The 15,049-nt window shown below is 39.1% G+C and overlaps 2 protein-coding genes across 2 annotated transcripts in view; both read left to right on the top strand.

Annotated features, from left to right (window-relative positions):
* Kpna1 (karyopherin subunit alpha 1) overlaps positions 1-15,049 on the top strand; it is a 596,817-nt gene that overhangs the window by 332,466 nt on the left and 249,302 nt on the right. The gene's annotated exons all lie outside the window — the stretch shown is intronic.
* The window catches only part of Hspbap1 (HSPB1 associated protein 1), a 32,927-nt gene that overhangs the window by 1,992 nt on the left and 15,886 nt on the right, over positions 1-15,049 (top strand). Inside the window, exons 2-3 of the mRNA XM_048346774.1 lie at positions 7,888-8,073; positions 13,352-13,533. Coding sequence (XP_048202731.1) covers positions 7,888-8,073; positions 13,352-13,533 — 368 coding nt within the window. The remainder of the gene's footprint in view (positions 1-7,887; positions 8,074-13,351; positions 13,534-15,049) is intronic.

Below are 15,049 nucleotides of genomic sequence, written 5' to 3'. Positions count from 1 at the left end.
GCTGGAAAAAGTCCTGGCTAACCTTGAGCATTCACTTAGTAAGAGCCTGACATCCTTCTGCCAACTTTCTTTCCTAACTTTCTTCATTGCTGGTCCCCCCAACTTGTGTCTCCTTTCTTCCTTTCTCATAAAGCTGATTCCTTTACAAGTAAGCCAACTTTGCATCCTGGTTTCAAGCCTCTCATAAAAGTAGAGCAAGGCATCACAAAAGTGAAAATGTGGAGAAGAGACCATGAGGATGTGGACTTGAGAATAAAGAGCATTTGGAGTGGTTACTGTAGGGCTGGGATAATTAGGAATCAGTGATGATGTGATTGAGTGCAGGAAATGGAACTGTAGAGGCGACCATGAAATTGTGCAACTGATCCCTTTCTTCAAAACTTTCTGTTTGCCAGTCCTGGGGGTTGGAAAAAGTCCTAACTACCTCAGAGGTTACAGTGATCTTGCTCTTCTCACAATGGTGACTACCCCTCCACCAAGATTACCAGCTTTTCATCTTAATTCTCTCTTGTAGAAACTGCTCAAAATTGACAACATCCATGATTCCATCTTCTACAGCCTGGGTACTGTCCAGGGTAAACTTCAGAACTTATGTCTTCTTTTTGCCCCTCCCCCTTTCACCACAAGCTTTGTCATGGGTACTATGGCAGCAGCAGAGGCAGAAAAACATGAGCTTTTTTTTTTTTTTTTTGAGAAGACAAATTTTCAGAGATAACCCAGTGAAAATAACAAGTGGAAGTGGATAGGAAGTATCCCAAAGGCCTATGGACCCTTGGTAAATAGCCTACAACTAACTCATGTGCCCAGCCTCAGGATGAGGGTGTTCATAGTACATCTAGCTTGGCAATCACAATTACGTTACAATAGCCTTAACATTAAAAGTTGTGGTTTCCTCAGTGGCAAAGGACCACCTCTAGACCATTCATCATGCTACTTAAGTATTATGCTACTTTCAGAAGAATTTTCTGAGTTTGTACTGGCATTTTAAAATAACATGCAAAATGAAAAATTGTATTTGGTATAAATTTTACTGATCAATCTTAAGTATATAAGTAATGTTGTTAGATAAGATTCCACCAATCTTCTGACATCGCTACATCATAGCTATTATTCCATTGGTTTTAAGAATTTTAGATACATACATGTATATATGAATATTTATACACAGTAATTTTCACATTAACAAAATCTTGTATACACATATGTATGTGCATATATATGTATATATTTGGTGATAAATTATCTTGCCTTGTTAGGACTTAGTTTTTTTTTTTAATGTATACTGTAATCCTGTGACAGTTCTTTGAATTATAACTCATATCATCTTCTAAAATATTTTCTTTTTTTATTTTATTTATTTTTGGGCTAGTACTGGGGCTTGAACTTAGGGCCTAGTCACTGTCCCAGAGCTTTTGTGCTCAAGGCAACCACTCTACAAGTTGAGCTATAGCTCTACTTCTGGCTTTTTGCTGGTTAATTGGAGATAAGAGTCTCATGGACTTTACTATCTGGGCTGGTGCCCAGCTCTTTTTCTTTTCTTTTGAATAGAGTCTTTAGTTGAGGGCTGGCCTTCCTACCTATGCTTCCTGTGTAGCTGGGTTGACTAGCACATGACCACCACTGCCCGGCTTATTTGTTGAGATAGTGTCTTATAAATTTTTTACCTATGGTTGCTTTCAAACTGTGTTCCTGATATCTGCTTCCTGATCCTAATATCTGCTTCCTATGTAGCTGGGATTATACTTCCCCTGCCTAAAAGTCTTTAAATACCTATAATTTTTCCATTAGTATTATGTCTAATGTGAAAGACAAATCAGTTTGCATTTCAGGATCTTTGCATTTGATATATTCTGTATTTTTTTCTAGAAACTTGATGAATGTTTCCTATTCTTGTCATTTATTCTAAATCTCAACTATAAATCCAAGGTCAGTATTAACTGGCTGAAGCCAGCTTGCTGGCAAATTCAGAGAAATTATGTTTTTAATTATCTTGTGCTTTGCATTAATTTTTAAAAAGTTTCTGAGGTACAGGCAGTTTGCTTTTTGATGTTTCCTTATCTCCAAAGAACAATTATAACCTAGGCTGTAACAAATGGACCGGATTTGCTACATTTGAAGGGAGAAAAAGACTGGTGCAACACCTGGATGCCTAATCTTTTTTTACAACAATTTCTAAGTCATCTCATTAGAAATTGCTGCTTGCTGCAATCTTAGACCTAAACCTCCATATCCTTTAAAGACTATTGAAATTACTTCAGAATTTTTATAGCTCTTTGCAAATATTCCTGGCATGTAATGACTGGGTACATCCCTAGGCTACTTAATTAATCCAGTTTAGCCTTGCATTCTTCTTTAAGGGAAATTGTAAGAATTAAACTTGCCAATTTAATGGCCCAGTTCATTGTTGATTAAACTGTCAGAAGCCAAATTAGTTTTATCTCCCTACCAGCTGATTGTTTTATTTCGCTGATGGGCTTGAAATTCTGTAATATATGCTAATTTCCTGTTACTGAGAACATCCTACTGCTTGCTTTTACACACACTTTATAGCACTTTTCATTTATTTAGCAAATTTTAGCACTTAATGTGTATCAGTTATTAGGCTAGATGCATTCTCAGCTAATTTTAGTTTTGGAGGTCTATTAAATAATCTCTTGGATGTCTGGGATTTTTAGATCAGGTCAATAAACACCTCTTTAAGTCTGTGCATTTTGCTAGAGAAAAAAAATTAACTTCCACGAAACTGTTTTGTTAAAAAACAGTACTCCCACCAGGTGTAGGTGGCTCCCAACTGTAATCCTAGCTATTCAGGAGGCTAAGATTTGAGGATCAAGATCCAAAGCCAGCCTGGCTGGGAAAGTCTGTGAGACTCTTATCTTCAATTAACCACCAAAAAGCTGGACTGGAGCTGTAGTTCAAGTGGTAGAGTGGCAGCCTTGAGCAAAAAATAAGCTAAGGGACAGCACTCAGACCCTGAGTTTAGGCCCTAGTACCAGCACAAAAAGATGAGGAAAAACAAAAACAAAAATCTTTCTGTGTTACTAATGTACGTATATGTGTTTGTAGAAAGGTAGCTAGATACCTAAATATGAGAACTGTCCAGAGAATACCCAAAGCCATGTGATCTGAGATAAATAGAATAAATCTCTACCCCATTCTAACTAAATGACTTAGAAAATGCTTCTGTTGTCCTCTGCTCTTTAAACTTCTAGAAGCAAGAGGTTCAGAGGTTGAATATTTTACTGTATTGAAAACTGAAAGACTATTACGGTGTCAGACCCGCAATAATTCTTCCAACCTAAGCACTTTATAGGCTGACTCTGATTTCCCTTCAAATGCTCCGGCTGAAAAAGGTGCATCTCTACTTTCAGGAGGTAAAGGTTGGTGATGGTAATTTGGTGCTACAAAGATGAACATCTTTGCATTCTTCTGGCAACCCTTGGCTACATTCTAAGGCAAAAAGGCTGACTCAAAAACTTCTAGGTAGTTATCTCTGTCCACTCCTTTCTGCAAAGGAATCTCAGAAATATAATTTTTCAGCCATTCTTAGAGTTCTGGTGAAGAAGAAGAGGCTAGGTATTGAGTAGGCAGACAACTACTAGTATCTCTTGTAGGAATAATAGGCCCCCTCATTCCCTCAAATTTGTCTCTCACCAGAGCACACATGAATTATTATCTATGAATTGACTTTAAGATTTCCTGACCCTTGTTACCTTTTCAGCTCATACATACTCTTTCCAGAAGTTTCAGCCCTCAATTATCTACAGTTTTAACTCCCTGGAAGTAGGACTGTATGGTGGGAAGAACAATGGACTTGGAATCTGGAGACCTGGTATCTAGTTTCAGTTCATCTGACATCAGAGCTTCCATTCATCCTATGGATAATGGAAATAAAATATTTTTTCTGTGAATATTTTATAAGCTTCTTAAGGGAAAAGATTAGCACAATAAATAGATGATATTGGTTGTGATGATCGTATGAAATTGAACTCTTCATCTTCCAAGCAGAACAAGCTGTTGCACTATGTCATATAGCAAATTACAGTCTTGAAACTTGTGGTTTTGTTTTGACTATGTCTACCACCCACTCATATCTCTGGTTGAAAAAGTCTTTGAAATTATTCTCCTGGTATTTCTCCATCTGTCATTCCTGCCTTCGTCACTGACACCCTTTTTTTAAAAAAAAATTTAGGATGTTATTATCCCAGTTCTTGTGTAGCTCTTGCTAATACTCTGGATCAATTTCAGTTCTTACCCTCTCTTCTCATCCCACATCTGCACACTTGTCTACAATAGCTATCATTTTTACTTTTAGTAGATATAATGTACCACGAATTTGCTGTGGTATTATTTAGTAAATATCTTCATACTTTGGGGCATTAGATTGTTCACATTTTTATTTTATTTTAATTTATTTTTTTGCCAGTCCTGGGGCTTGGACTCAGGGCCTGAGCACTGTCCCTGGCTTCTTGCTCAAGGCTAGCACTCTGCCACTTGAGCCACAGCGCCACTTCTGGCCGTTTTCTGTATATGTGGTGCTGGGGAATTGAACCCAGGGCCTCATGTATATGAGGCAAGCACTCTTGCCACTAGGCCATATCCCCAGCCCTTGTTCACATTTTTAGTTGTTATGACGTAGTAGTAGACATTTTGTTTCTACCTGTATACTATAAATAATATACATGCATGCTTATTTGAGTTACTGGGATAATGGATGGGTTTTTGAGACTTTGCTTCATTTTCTTTGGGATGATTCCAATTGATGTGTCATGAACAACAGCGTATGAATGTATATCCTCTCCCTCTCTGCCCCCCCACCCCCACATCTTCTTTCCTTCCATCCTTCCTTCGTTCCCAGTACTGGGACTAGGAATTAAACCCAGGTCTTTGCCCATGCTAGGCAAGTGCTCTAGAGCAACGCTATACTCCCAACACTATCTAATCTTTACATAGCACAAGGAATATATGGCATTTTGACATTTGAAAAACATTAATGCCAGAAGGCATTTTGCTTTCCTTTTTCTTCCAAAAGCAGGAGATAAAACTGGCAAAGGTGCTTTCCTGTAGCAGGAGAAAGGAAGTTACTCTTCTCACCAGGTTGTCCTGGCTGGGTTGTCAAGGCTGAGGATGTGCATAAACCTTGTTAACTACTAATCTCTGGTCATTTTTCTTTCATTTCTTGCCCTAGCCCAAGTCTCTTTGTCTTGCCATGTTTTCACAGTTGACTGTTCTCTCTGACCTGACAGTGTGTTATGCTGTCACTGCTTGTATTATTCCTCATTTTTCTTATGAGGACTCATGGACTTGCAAATGTTACTAAATAAAATCTGTATGCTTTTCTCTTGCTATCCTGTCTTATGTCACTTTTAGTCAGAGACTTTTAGGATGAAGTAGAAATTTTATCTTTCCTTCAGCAGTCTCATCAACCTACTAGAAGCATGAAAACTATCTCTTGTCTGTAAGGTTACCCCTGCCCCGCAAGGCTCCATGCAGATGCCTCCCACCTGTTTAAGTCTGCTCCCAGTACCTGAGTTACCTAGGTAACTGGCACACTTGGAGGCAGTTACCTCCTCCTCTAAGGTCACATCCAATCCACTTGGCCCTATCTCCCACCTTTCCCTATATAATCATGCTCAACACATTCCCTGCTCTCTTTCCTTTTCTCTCTTGCTCTCGTTCCGCTTTTTTCTCTTCTTCCTTCCCTTCTGTCTCCCCACACCTCCATCTTGTGCGTGCAGGCCGGCCAGCAGTTTGCTCTCCCCCCAATAAACTCCTTTCTGTCTGAACCATGTGGCGGGTTTCCTTTCTGGCTAACCTACATTGTCCATTTTCTTTTTTTTTTCTTTTTTTTTTTTTTTTGGCCAGTCCTGGGCCTTGGACTCAGGGCCTGAGCACTGTCCCTGGCTTCTTCCCGCTCAAGGCTAGCACTCTGCCACTTGAGCCACAGCGCCGCTTCTGGCCGTTTTCTGTATATGTGGTGCTGGGGAATCGAACCTAGGGCCTCGTGTATCCGAGGCAGGCACTCTTGCCACTAGGCTATATCCCCAGCCCTACATTGTCCATTTTCATACACATAGAATCCAGGCACTCCATGTCCATAAAAGTTTGTGTATTGCAATCTAGTTAAGCTTGTCCTGAATACTGGGTAAGGCATCGTATCTTCACACAGCTGGCTGAGGTCCCTTTTGCTTTTTGTAGCCAGCAATCCTAAAAGTGAGCAGGAGCTCCCTCAGTGCTAGACTCCAGAGGCTTATGGGCTGGGTTTTCAAGTCAGAAGCTTTATGGTGGCCTAGAATCAGAGAACTGTGATTCCACATCCTTAGTGAGAGATTTTTTGGTCTGAATGTCCAAAGGTACAGTGTTACTGCTCTAGGCCTTGAGAACCTCGGGGCTTATGGCTCTATGCCCTAGGTGATTCTAAGAGGCTAACTGGTCTGTGCTGCATGCTCCAGTGCCAAGCTTCTAGTGTTTGGATCCTTAGCTCTTAATCTTTGGAAGTTCTCTGGAACTCCTTCAGAATAATGTTTCTTCTGCAGAGGAGCATTTCCTCTGTTCAAGAAATAAGTGGTAGAGACAGCTACAGAGAGCTAGCAACACTGGGCCATGGTATCTGTCCTTACAGGCTTGAAAGCTAAGTGTCTCCTCTGGAAGAGTGAGAGGGCCACATAACACAATAGTATGCTTAGGAGCCTGCTCCCTTTTGGTTCTATCTGATGTGGAAAAGAGAAAAAGAATGACACCCAATTATTGTAGAAACTTAAAACATTATTTTACTACTCTCCTTTCAATTACTCATAAGTCAAATCACTAAAAAACATGATTGATAAATCTCAATTCCTCTTTAAAGTTATCCTGAAAAATAATCTTCATAAACATCATTCCATTTTTTAAGGAAATTAACATCATTTATTTTATTTCTTTGGTCAGTGATTGAACAAACATTGACCAAACCCCTAATTTGTGCTAAGAATTCTGTATAATGTTAGGCAAATTACTTTTCTTCACAGAGCCTAGATTCTCATGGGATTTACAAGTAAATGTTTTATAACTTTTGTGTGGTCATTATATTCTACAGGAAAAAACTGTACTTAAAAAATCTCAATGGGGCTGGGGATATAGCCTAGTGGCAAGAGTGCCTGCCTCGGATACACGAGGCCCTAGGTTCGATTCCCCAGCACCACATATACAGAAAACGGCCAGAAGCGGCGCTGTGGCTCAAGTGGCAGAGTGCTAGCCTTGAGCGGGAAGAAGCCAGGGACAGTGCTCAGGCCCTGAGTCCAAGGCCCAGGACTGGCCAAAAAAAAAAAAATCTCAAGTTGTTGAAAGTCATCTGAAGCAACAAAGCTATCTGGACACACTTTAAATAAAACTAGAAAAATGATCTGTAAAAAAAAAAAAAGAAATATTTTCTCACACATTCATATTTTCAGTTTTAAAGAATTTATCAACATTTAGACATTGAGTATGAAAGAAATCACTTAAGAATTAATCGTTCTGGGGCTGGGGATATGGCCTAGTGGCAAGAGCACTTGCCTCGTATACATGAAGCCCTGGGTTAAATTCCCCAGCACCACATATATAGAAAATGGCCAGAAGTGGCGCTGTGGCTCAAGTGGCAGAGTGCTAGCCTTGAGCAAAAAGACGCCAGGGACAGTGGTGCTCAGGCCCTGAGTCAAAGGCCCAGGACTGCCAAAAAAAAAAAAAAGAATTAATCGTTCTTCTAAAAAAATTAATGTTCTTTCTGAGGCCAAATATTTGTATAAACAATAAAAAATGAGTGTAAATGAAGTGTAATTACACTGAATTGCCAAACAGAAACAATATTAAAAGTTTTCTTCATATTATATGGAATAAATTCATAGTTATCTATTGTATTTTTCTCCCTAGGTAAACATGTCAAACCTTTTACACCAGAGAAAGCAAAAGAAATTATAATGTCTTTACAGCAACCTGCAGTTTTCTTTAACATGGCCTCTGATTGGCCAGCACGACATTGGACTGCCAACCACATTTCAAAGCTCCTTCCTACCAAGCAAATCCGATTCAGAATGGGATTGAAAAGCAAAGACACAGGTAGGGCTATACTCATTATCATCACAATGTCTGTTGACTTTCACTCCCTCTTCCCAGCAGGGATTTCTTATTTCTGGAATTTAAAAAAGTAATAATCCTTAATCTTTTTAACCATTCACTGTATAGATAAGATCTTTTTTTTTTTTTTTTTTTTCTGTTCCTGTAGCTTGAACTCTGGGCCTAGTGCTGTCCCTAAGCTCCTTTTGCTCAAGGCCAGCACTCTAACCACAGCACCACTTCTGGCTTTTTCTGTGATAGAGATGTCTCATGGACTTTCCTGCCTGAGCTGCCTTTGAACTGAGATCCTCAGATCTCAGCCTCCTGAAAACTAGGATTATAAGTGTGAGCTACCAGCACCCCGCTTAGGTAGGAAAATTTTATTGGAAACTCTGGGAAAACAGTTTAGCCTAATTGTAGCTTTTTCTTTTTTAGGTGGGGGGGGGTTGGTGGTGTTAATATGTTTGGTGGTGGTACTGGTTTTTGTGGGGTTTTTTGTTTTTGTTTGTTTGTTTGTTTGTTTTTGCCAGTCCTGGGGCTTGAACTCATGCCTGAGCACTGTCCCCTGACTTCTTTTTGCTTAAGGCTAGCACTCTGCCACTTGAGCCACTGTGCCACTTCTGGCTGTTTTCTGTATATGTGGTGCTGAAGAATTGAACCCAGGGCTTCATGTATACAAGGCAAGCACTCTTGCCAATAGGCTATATTCCCAGCCCCAGCTTTTTCTTTTTAGACAAAACAATTGAGTTTAAATTCTCATACAAAATGAAAATGTATTTGTTCATGTATTACTCATGTTGCTACACATATTGTGCTTCAGTGAACAGGGAAGACATTTAATAAATATTTGTTAGCATGCTGGTATTTATGTTCCCATCTGACTGAAAAACCAATACTACAGCGATATACTAATATGCAATCTAATAATAACACACTGTAATAGTCACACTTAAATTTATTTTTTATTTTTATTTATTTATTACTGTTATAAAGGTGATGCACACAGGAATTACAGTTATATAAGTCACTGAAAGAATACATTTCTTTTTTTCTTTCCTCTTTTAGCCAGTGCTGGGGCTTGAACTCTGGGCCTAGGTGCTGTCTATGAACTCCTTTAGATCAAGGCTAGCAAGAAGACATATATTTCTGGATTATGTTACCCCTTCCCTCACTCTCTCCCAGTTTTCCCCTCCCACCCAGTCACACTTTTGACTCATGCAGAATATGTTATTTGTGACTTTGGACTGTTGACAGTGTTTAGTTTTAATTGTAATATTTGTCCTTTGCTTTACTGGCTGACTCTATTGTGTTTTACCAACATGAAATATACGTAATACTGGTTTTTTTATGTGTGTCTGATGTTAACACCCAAGCCTGAGGCTTGATACAAGTTAAGCAAGCACTCTATACTAAATCCCCAGACTTCCTTTGTCTCCCTCTCCCTTGTCCTTCTTTCACCCTCCCTTCCGCCCTCCTCTCCTCCCTTCCTCTCTCTGTCCTCTCATTCCTCTCACTCTTTCCCTCTCTTCCTCTCTGCCTTCTACTAGGTTGCCCAGACTGGTCTAGAGTTTTTAGAGGATTATTTTAGCAATCCTCTCACCTTGACCTCCAGCATGGTTGGGGCTATAAGTACATACTGTTACGGGCTGGGAATATGGCCTAGTGGCAAGAGTGCTTGTCTTGTATAAGTACATACTACTACTGGGTTTTGTTTGTTTTGTATTTTTAATTCTCAAGCAGAGTGATTTTAACTGCTCCCTTTTCTTCTTAGAAATCTTCCAACAGTTAGTTCCATTTTTTTCTCTATTTTAGTTAAAACAATTGCCTTTAACAGTCAACTCTAGAATTCAGTTACTGTAAAGAAATGGTGCTAGAATCCAAAGAAGTCCATAATAGTTGTCTAGTGTCCCATTTGTATTTCATTCTGGGTGAGTTTGGTTGCCTAGAAATTTAGTATTTAGGCTTTGCAGTGAAGTGGCCTCTAAAAAAATAATAGCTCAAAAGGAACTAGAAAGATCCCAGTGTCACATCTAGCAGCTCCATGTTCTTCCCCTCATGTTTTTAGTGTCTAGAACTCTCTTGGGCTTCTGTAACAGAGACAGGAGTATTACTTATACAAGTAGCTCATTTTAATCACAGCACTGATCTGTTAATGGTATCTTAAAATTAAAGGCCAGACTAATAGCAATAACATAAAAATCAGATTGTGCATTTTCCTTCTTGGTTCTAGTGAAATAGATCTTCTACTCATTGAAGCAGTCATATATTAACATGAAGAGAAACAGGAATTGTATCTTTTCACATCCTGGCTAGATTGCTACCTCTTAGTAGCTACAATGGATTGAGATCTGTTGTCTCAGGCCTATTAACTGGCTTATCTGAATCCATTCTATTCATCTGTTTAACACCTAGAATGGAGACGGGGCATAGTAATTTGACATTTTCAAGTTAATACTTGAGCATAAAAAAAAGACATGAAATGAAACTCTGAAGTTGTAAGAAACTATTCTGTGTTTTCAGTAAAGATAACTTGGTCTATTGAAAATTCCTATCACACTGGAAGTGGAGCCGTGAGTTGAGTAATAGAGTGCTAGTCTTGAACAAAAGGACCTCAGCACCCAGGCCTAGACTTCAAGTCCCAGGACTGGCAAAAAATAAAAAAATAAATCCTATCAAGTTCCTCAGCATCTTAGTCATTTAAAAATATTCAATTCAGCGGGTGCCTGTGGCTCATGCCTATAATCCTAGCTACTCAGGAGACTGAGATCTGAGGATCATGGTTCAAAGCCAGCCCAGAAAACTGGAAGTGGCACTGAGACTTAAGTGGTAGAGCACTAACCTTGAGCTGAAGAGCCCAGTGACAGCGCCCCGGCCTGGAGTTCAAGCCCCACAACTGGAAAAAACAAAATCAGTGTAGGACTGTTGGTATATTGAGTGTACAGCCATCACTTCTGTCCAATTTCCGAGCTGTTGCATAGCCTTAAAGTCCAGTGCCCTTTAAGCAGCCAGTTTCTATTCTGTCTCACCCAGCACTGATATCTGTATAAAATATCCACTGAGGACACGTTGTATAAAGAGTCAGGGAACATCTGGCCTTTCATCTCTGGTTTCTTTCATCTAGTTTGCTTTCAGGATTCATCTACAGAGTGGTCCAAGTGAAACATCCCTAATCTGGAAATCTGAAATTCTTTGAAGTCTAAACTTTCTGAGCACCAACATGATGTTGCTAGTAAAATGCTGCACATCTGACCTCATGTGACAGGTCATTGTCAAAATGCAGGTACCTAAAAACATTGGACAGTGCCTTTGATGAGAGAGAGAGAGAGTGAGAGAGAGAGATAGGATATATATATATATATATATACATATATATATATATATAAAACATAAATGAGTTTTAATGCTTAGACTTGGGCCCAGAAACATTTTTGGGTCTCAGGTATTTCAGATAAAGGACCCTCAATCTATATGTGTCGATACTTCATTTTTCTTTTTTGTCAAGTAATATTCTGGTGTATGGACATAGGCATTTTATGCATCTCATTAATTCTAATATCATTGTTTAATCCTTTTTTTCAGCCTTTCTTTAGCTTTGGAAATTACTTTTATTATATTCCTGTGTTCTTGAACAGTCATATGTCAGTTTTTGGGCCACATATTAAGCTATGACATTTGGAGCTAGTAACACAATTTTAAAATACTATTTTAGCAATGGTATACATTTTCATAATTAAGAGTACAATTCATCCTGCCTGATACTCTCCTTACTTTTTATTTCATGTATTTGTATTCTTAGTTGATGTAGCATTTTATATATTTATTTGTTTATATATGTATTTATATAGCAGGTAGTATTTCATTGCATATATACATCATATCTAAATCAAGTTATCTTCTTCCTCAAACATAGATCATTTCTTTGTGGGGAGAGAAAATTTTCAACATCATTTCTTCTAGCTCCTTTGAAACACATCGGAGTCATCTAGTCACCTTACTGGGTCATCAAACACCAGAAATTATTCTCCTACCTATAACTTAGTTTACATTGACCAGCTTTTCTCCATCTCTCCAACCTCTAGAAAAACACTGTTCTGCTCTCAGCTTATATTACTCTTCTTTTTTAGATATCATTGAATTTTATTAATCAAAATGAACTTTGAAATGCTAATAGGATTTAAAATGAAAATTCATTAAGCTCTGAAAATGAATTTGAAAAAAAAATCACACTGTTTTCCTGCTAGGCAAAAAATATTTTAAGACCTTCTTATTATGAGAGCTCAAATTGAGCTCAATTTACACCATACTGCCAAATCCTGAACTTAGTTACTCTTCTTCTTACCTAACACTTTGCAGTAAGTGGGATGGAAGTCCCAGATGCTGAAGCGACTTCAATAGTAAATAAAAGAACAATAATGATAAAATTAGACAGGAGTAATTCCATTACATGAAGTAGAGAAGGAAAAACCAAGTGTAGTACCCAGAGAGAAACTGTCATCGTAATGAAGTCAGACAGTACTTTTGTGCTCCTCCTTCTGGGAGAGAGGGAAAGGATTCTATTTTGAGATCATTATGTAAATCAAAAGGTCAGTCATTTCCATTCATTGCTCATTTTAATTTCTCCTGACAGTAACAATTCTCATGTGTAATTTTTACATTTTTAGATTTTCATTTTTAGCATGTAGTCTTCTAATGAATCCAGGATCTGGGGGCTTCTATGTAGACGTGTTTGTGAAAGTGACCTTTACTGAAAAGTCCTATTACATGCACGCACCCCCAGGGAAGGGGCTTCGGTGAAGGGATTTTGTATCCAGACAGCCTACACTGGCTTCAAATCACCACCATACTCAGCTTGGAATAAAAGAGTAAAACTATGTTTTTTACCTTTATGTTTTACCATGAATGATGTAAATGATTCTAATTATATAGCTAGTACAAAATTCATATCTAATTATTGTTAATATAATATTTTGTTTTTTTTTGGGGGGGTTGAAATTACCATTTATGGGTCCACATCTTTGTGGTGGCACACGTCTGTAGTCCAGCCATGTGGAAGGTGGAAATGAGAGGATCTTGCTCTGAGATAGGCCCCTGGACAAAAAGCTTGAGACCCGATTTAAAAATAAGTAAAGGCAAAAGGACTGAGTATTTCCCAGGCAAGTGCTAGGTCCAGCTTCAAACCCCTGTACCACCAACAAAAATAAAAATTAATTACCTGTGTTTAAAAAGTACCAGTAGTATTTGAAACATTATACATTTGAAGTTATGTTCTCTTACATTGTAGTTCCTCAGTTTGAAACTGCATGTAGTTACGTGGAGGCTACGCTTGAAGAGTTTTTGACCTGGAATGCTGACCAACCTCGTATTTCTGGACCATTTAGAGATTATGATCATTCCAAATTCTGGGCTTATGCTGACTATAAATACTTGATTAGTTTATTTGAAGACAGGGCAGATGTTTTCCAGGTAAGTAATGAATTCCTTTCCATCTTAGTGAGAGTTGGCTCACAAGAAAAGATGGTAAATCTACGTCTTCCTGGTATCTTATACTTTCATTGCCATTTCCTGTCATAATTAGTCACTGTGTTTTGGGGTTCAACCCAATGGAGTGGAGGGTCTGTGCCAGAGACGTATGAGATTTGGTTCACATAGATGAGTAGCTATGGCAGTTTTCTTGTTCATCTTTTCCTCCACCCCCCTCCTTTGCCTTTGAAATGTACTAGAAACAGGTGACATATAAAACTTTATTTCTTCATAATCTACACAGAAGTTATTGTTCTGTCAGTGAGGCAGTAGAGGTGCAAAGCTGATTCTGTGAGAGGCATTATTTGGGCCATTACTGGGCTGACTCTGCCCTCCCTATCCACCTAAGGTGATGAAGTATAGCTGTTTTTCTCTGGTGGCTCCTGGCCTGAGGCAGAGAATTCTGGTATTCAGTAGTGGATAGGCTTCAGAGGTGTGGGAATGAATGACCCACAGAAATGAGAATATGGAAATTGTTTGCCCTGTGTTGACACTGACCAGGGTTTGCAGTCTAGCATATCCACTTTTCTTTGAAGTCTGGTCTACCTCAAAAGGCCAGTTTGTTCTATGGGTAATTTTGAAGTCACCCTGCCGTGGTTTCTGCCTTGTCCTAGGTGTAGGGTTGGAGTGGGAGTGGGCCCAGGGAATTCATTTGGACTGCTTTGCCTGGAATCTGACAGCACTCCAGAGTCCTTCACCTTGCCCTGGGTCCTCTGGTGGGGGAGGGGGATATCTCCCACTCCTGCTCCTTCCACCAATCACCACCTCCCTGCCTCTTTCTGCTCACATGGGACAGTAGCTCCTTGGTTCTAGAACAGTTTCTGTTCAGCCTATACTTTTTTCTAAGATTTAATGTGGATTGCAGGTAAGACATGTCATAGTAATACATATATCAAGTACTTGTCCTTGGTCCTTTTCTAAACGCCTTACATTTAGAATTATCCTAGTAACTTAATGATTTAATACATATCCCCATTTTAAGAAAAATGAGGGACAAAGACTATGCAGCCAAGATCTTCCTCGAGGCATATGTAGCTAGCACTGTGCCTCCAGAGGATTCAAGCACGTGCAGCTTCCCTGTGGGGCCCTGCAGGTGGATAGCACCCTTCCGGTCCAACTGAGTCCCGCCCTGCTGCCCTCACTGATGCCCATTTAAGCCCACCAGTTGTGTGTGCTGTCCAGGCATGCCCACACTGGACAGGCATGTGACCTGGCCATTAAGTGTGGATATAAAAGACAGCCTTCTGCAAATGCACTGGAATTCCAATTAAGCCCTTACAAAGTCTAGTATTTGTAGTCAAATGAGGTTTCTGTCAGCTCATATTATAGTGATGCGTTCTGCTACAAACAAGTCTTGAATTTTATCATCTTTTTCTCAAACTTTTCTGGGCACCAACTCTTCTTACATCATAAGTACCTAAGTTCTTATTTTGCTTTCACTATTGTAATTCAGTCAGTT

Source organism: Perognathus longimembris, chromosome 5 (assembly GCF_023159225.1).
Source record: "Perognathus longimembris pacificus isolate PPM17 chromosome 5, ASM2315922v1, whole genome shotgun sequence".
Classification (NCBI taxonomy): domain Eukaryota; kingdom Metazoa; phylum Chordata; class Mammalia; order Rodentia; family Heteromyidae; genus Perognathus; species Perognathus longimembris.
This window is presented reverse-complemented; position numbering and strand designations above follow the sequence as displayed.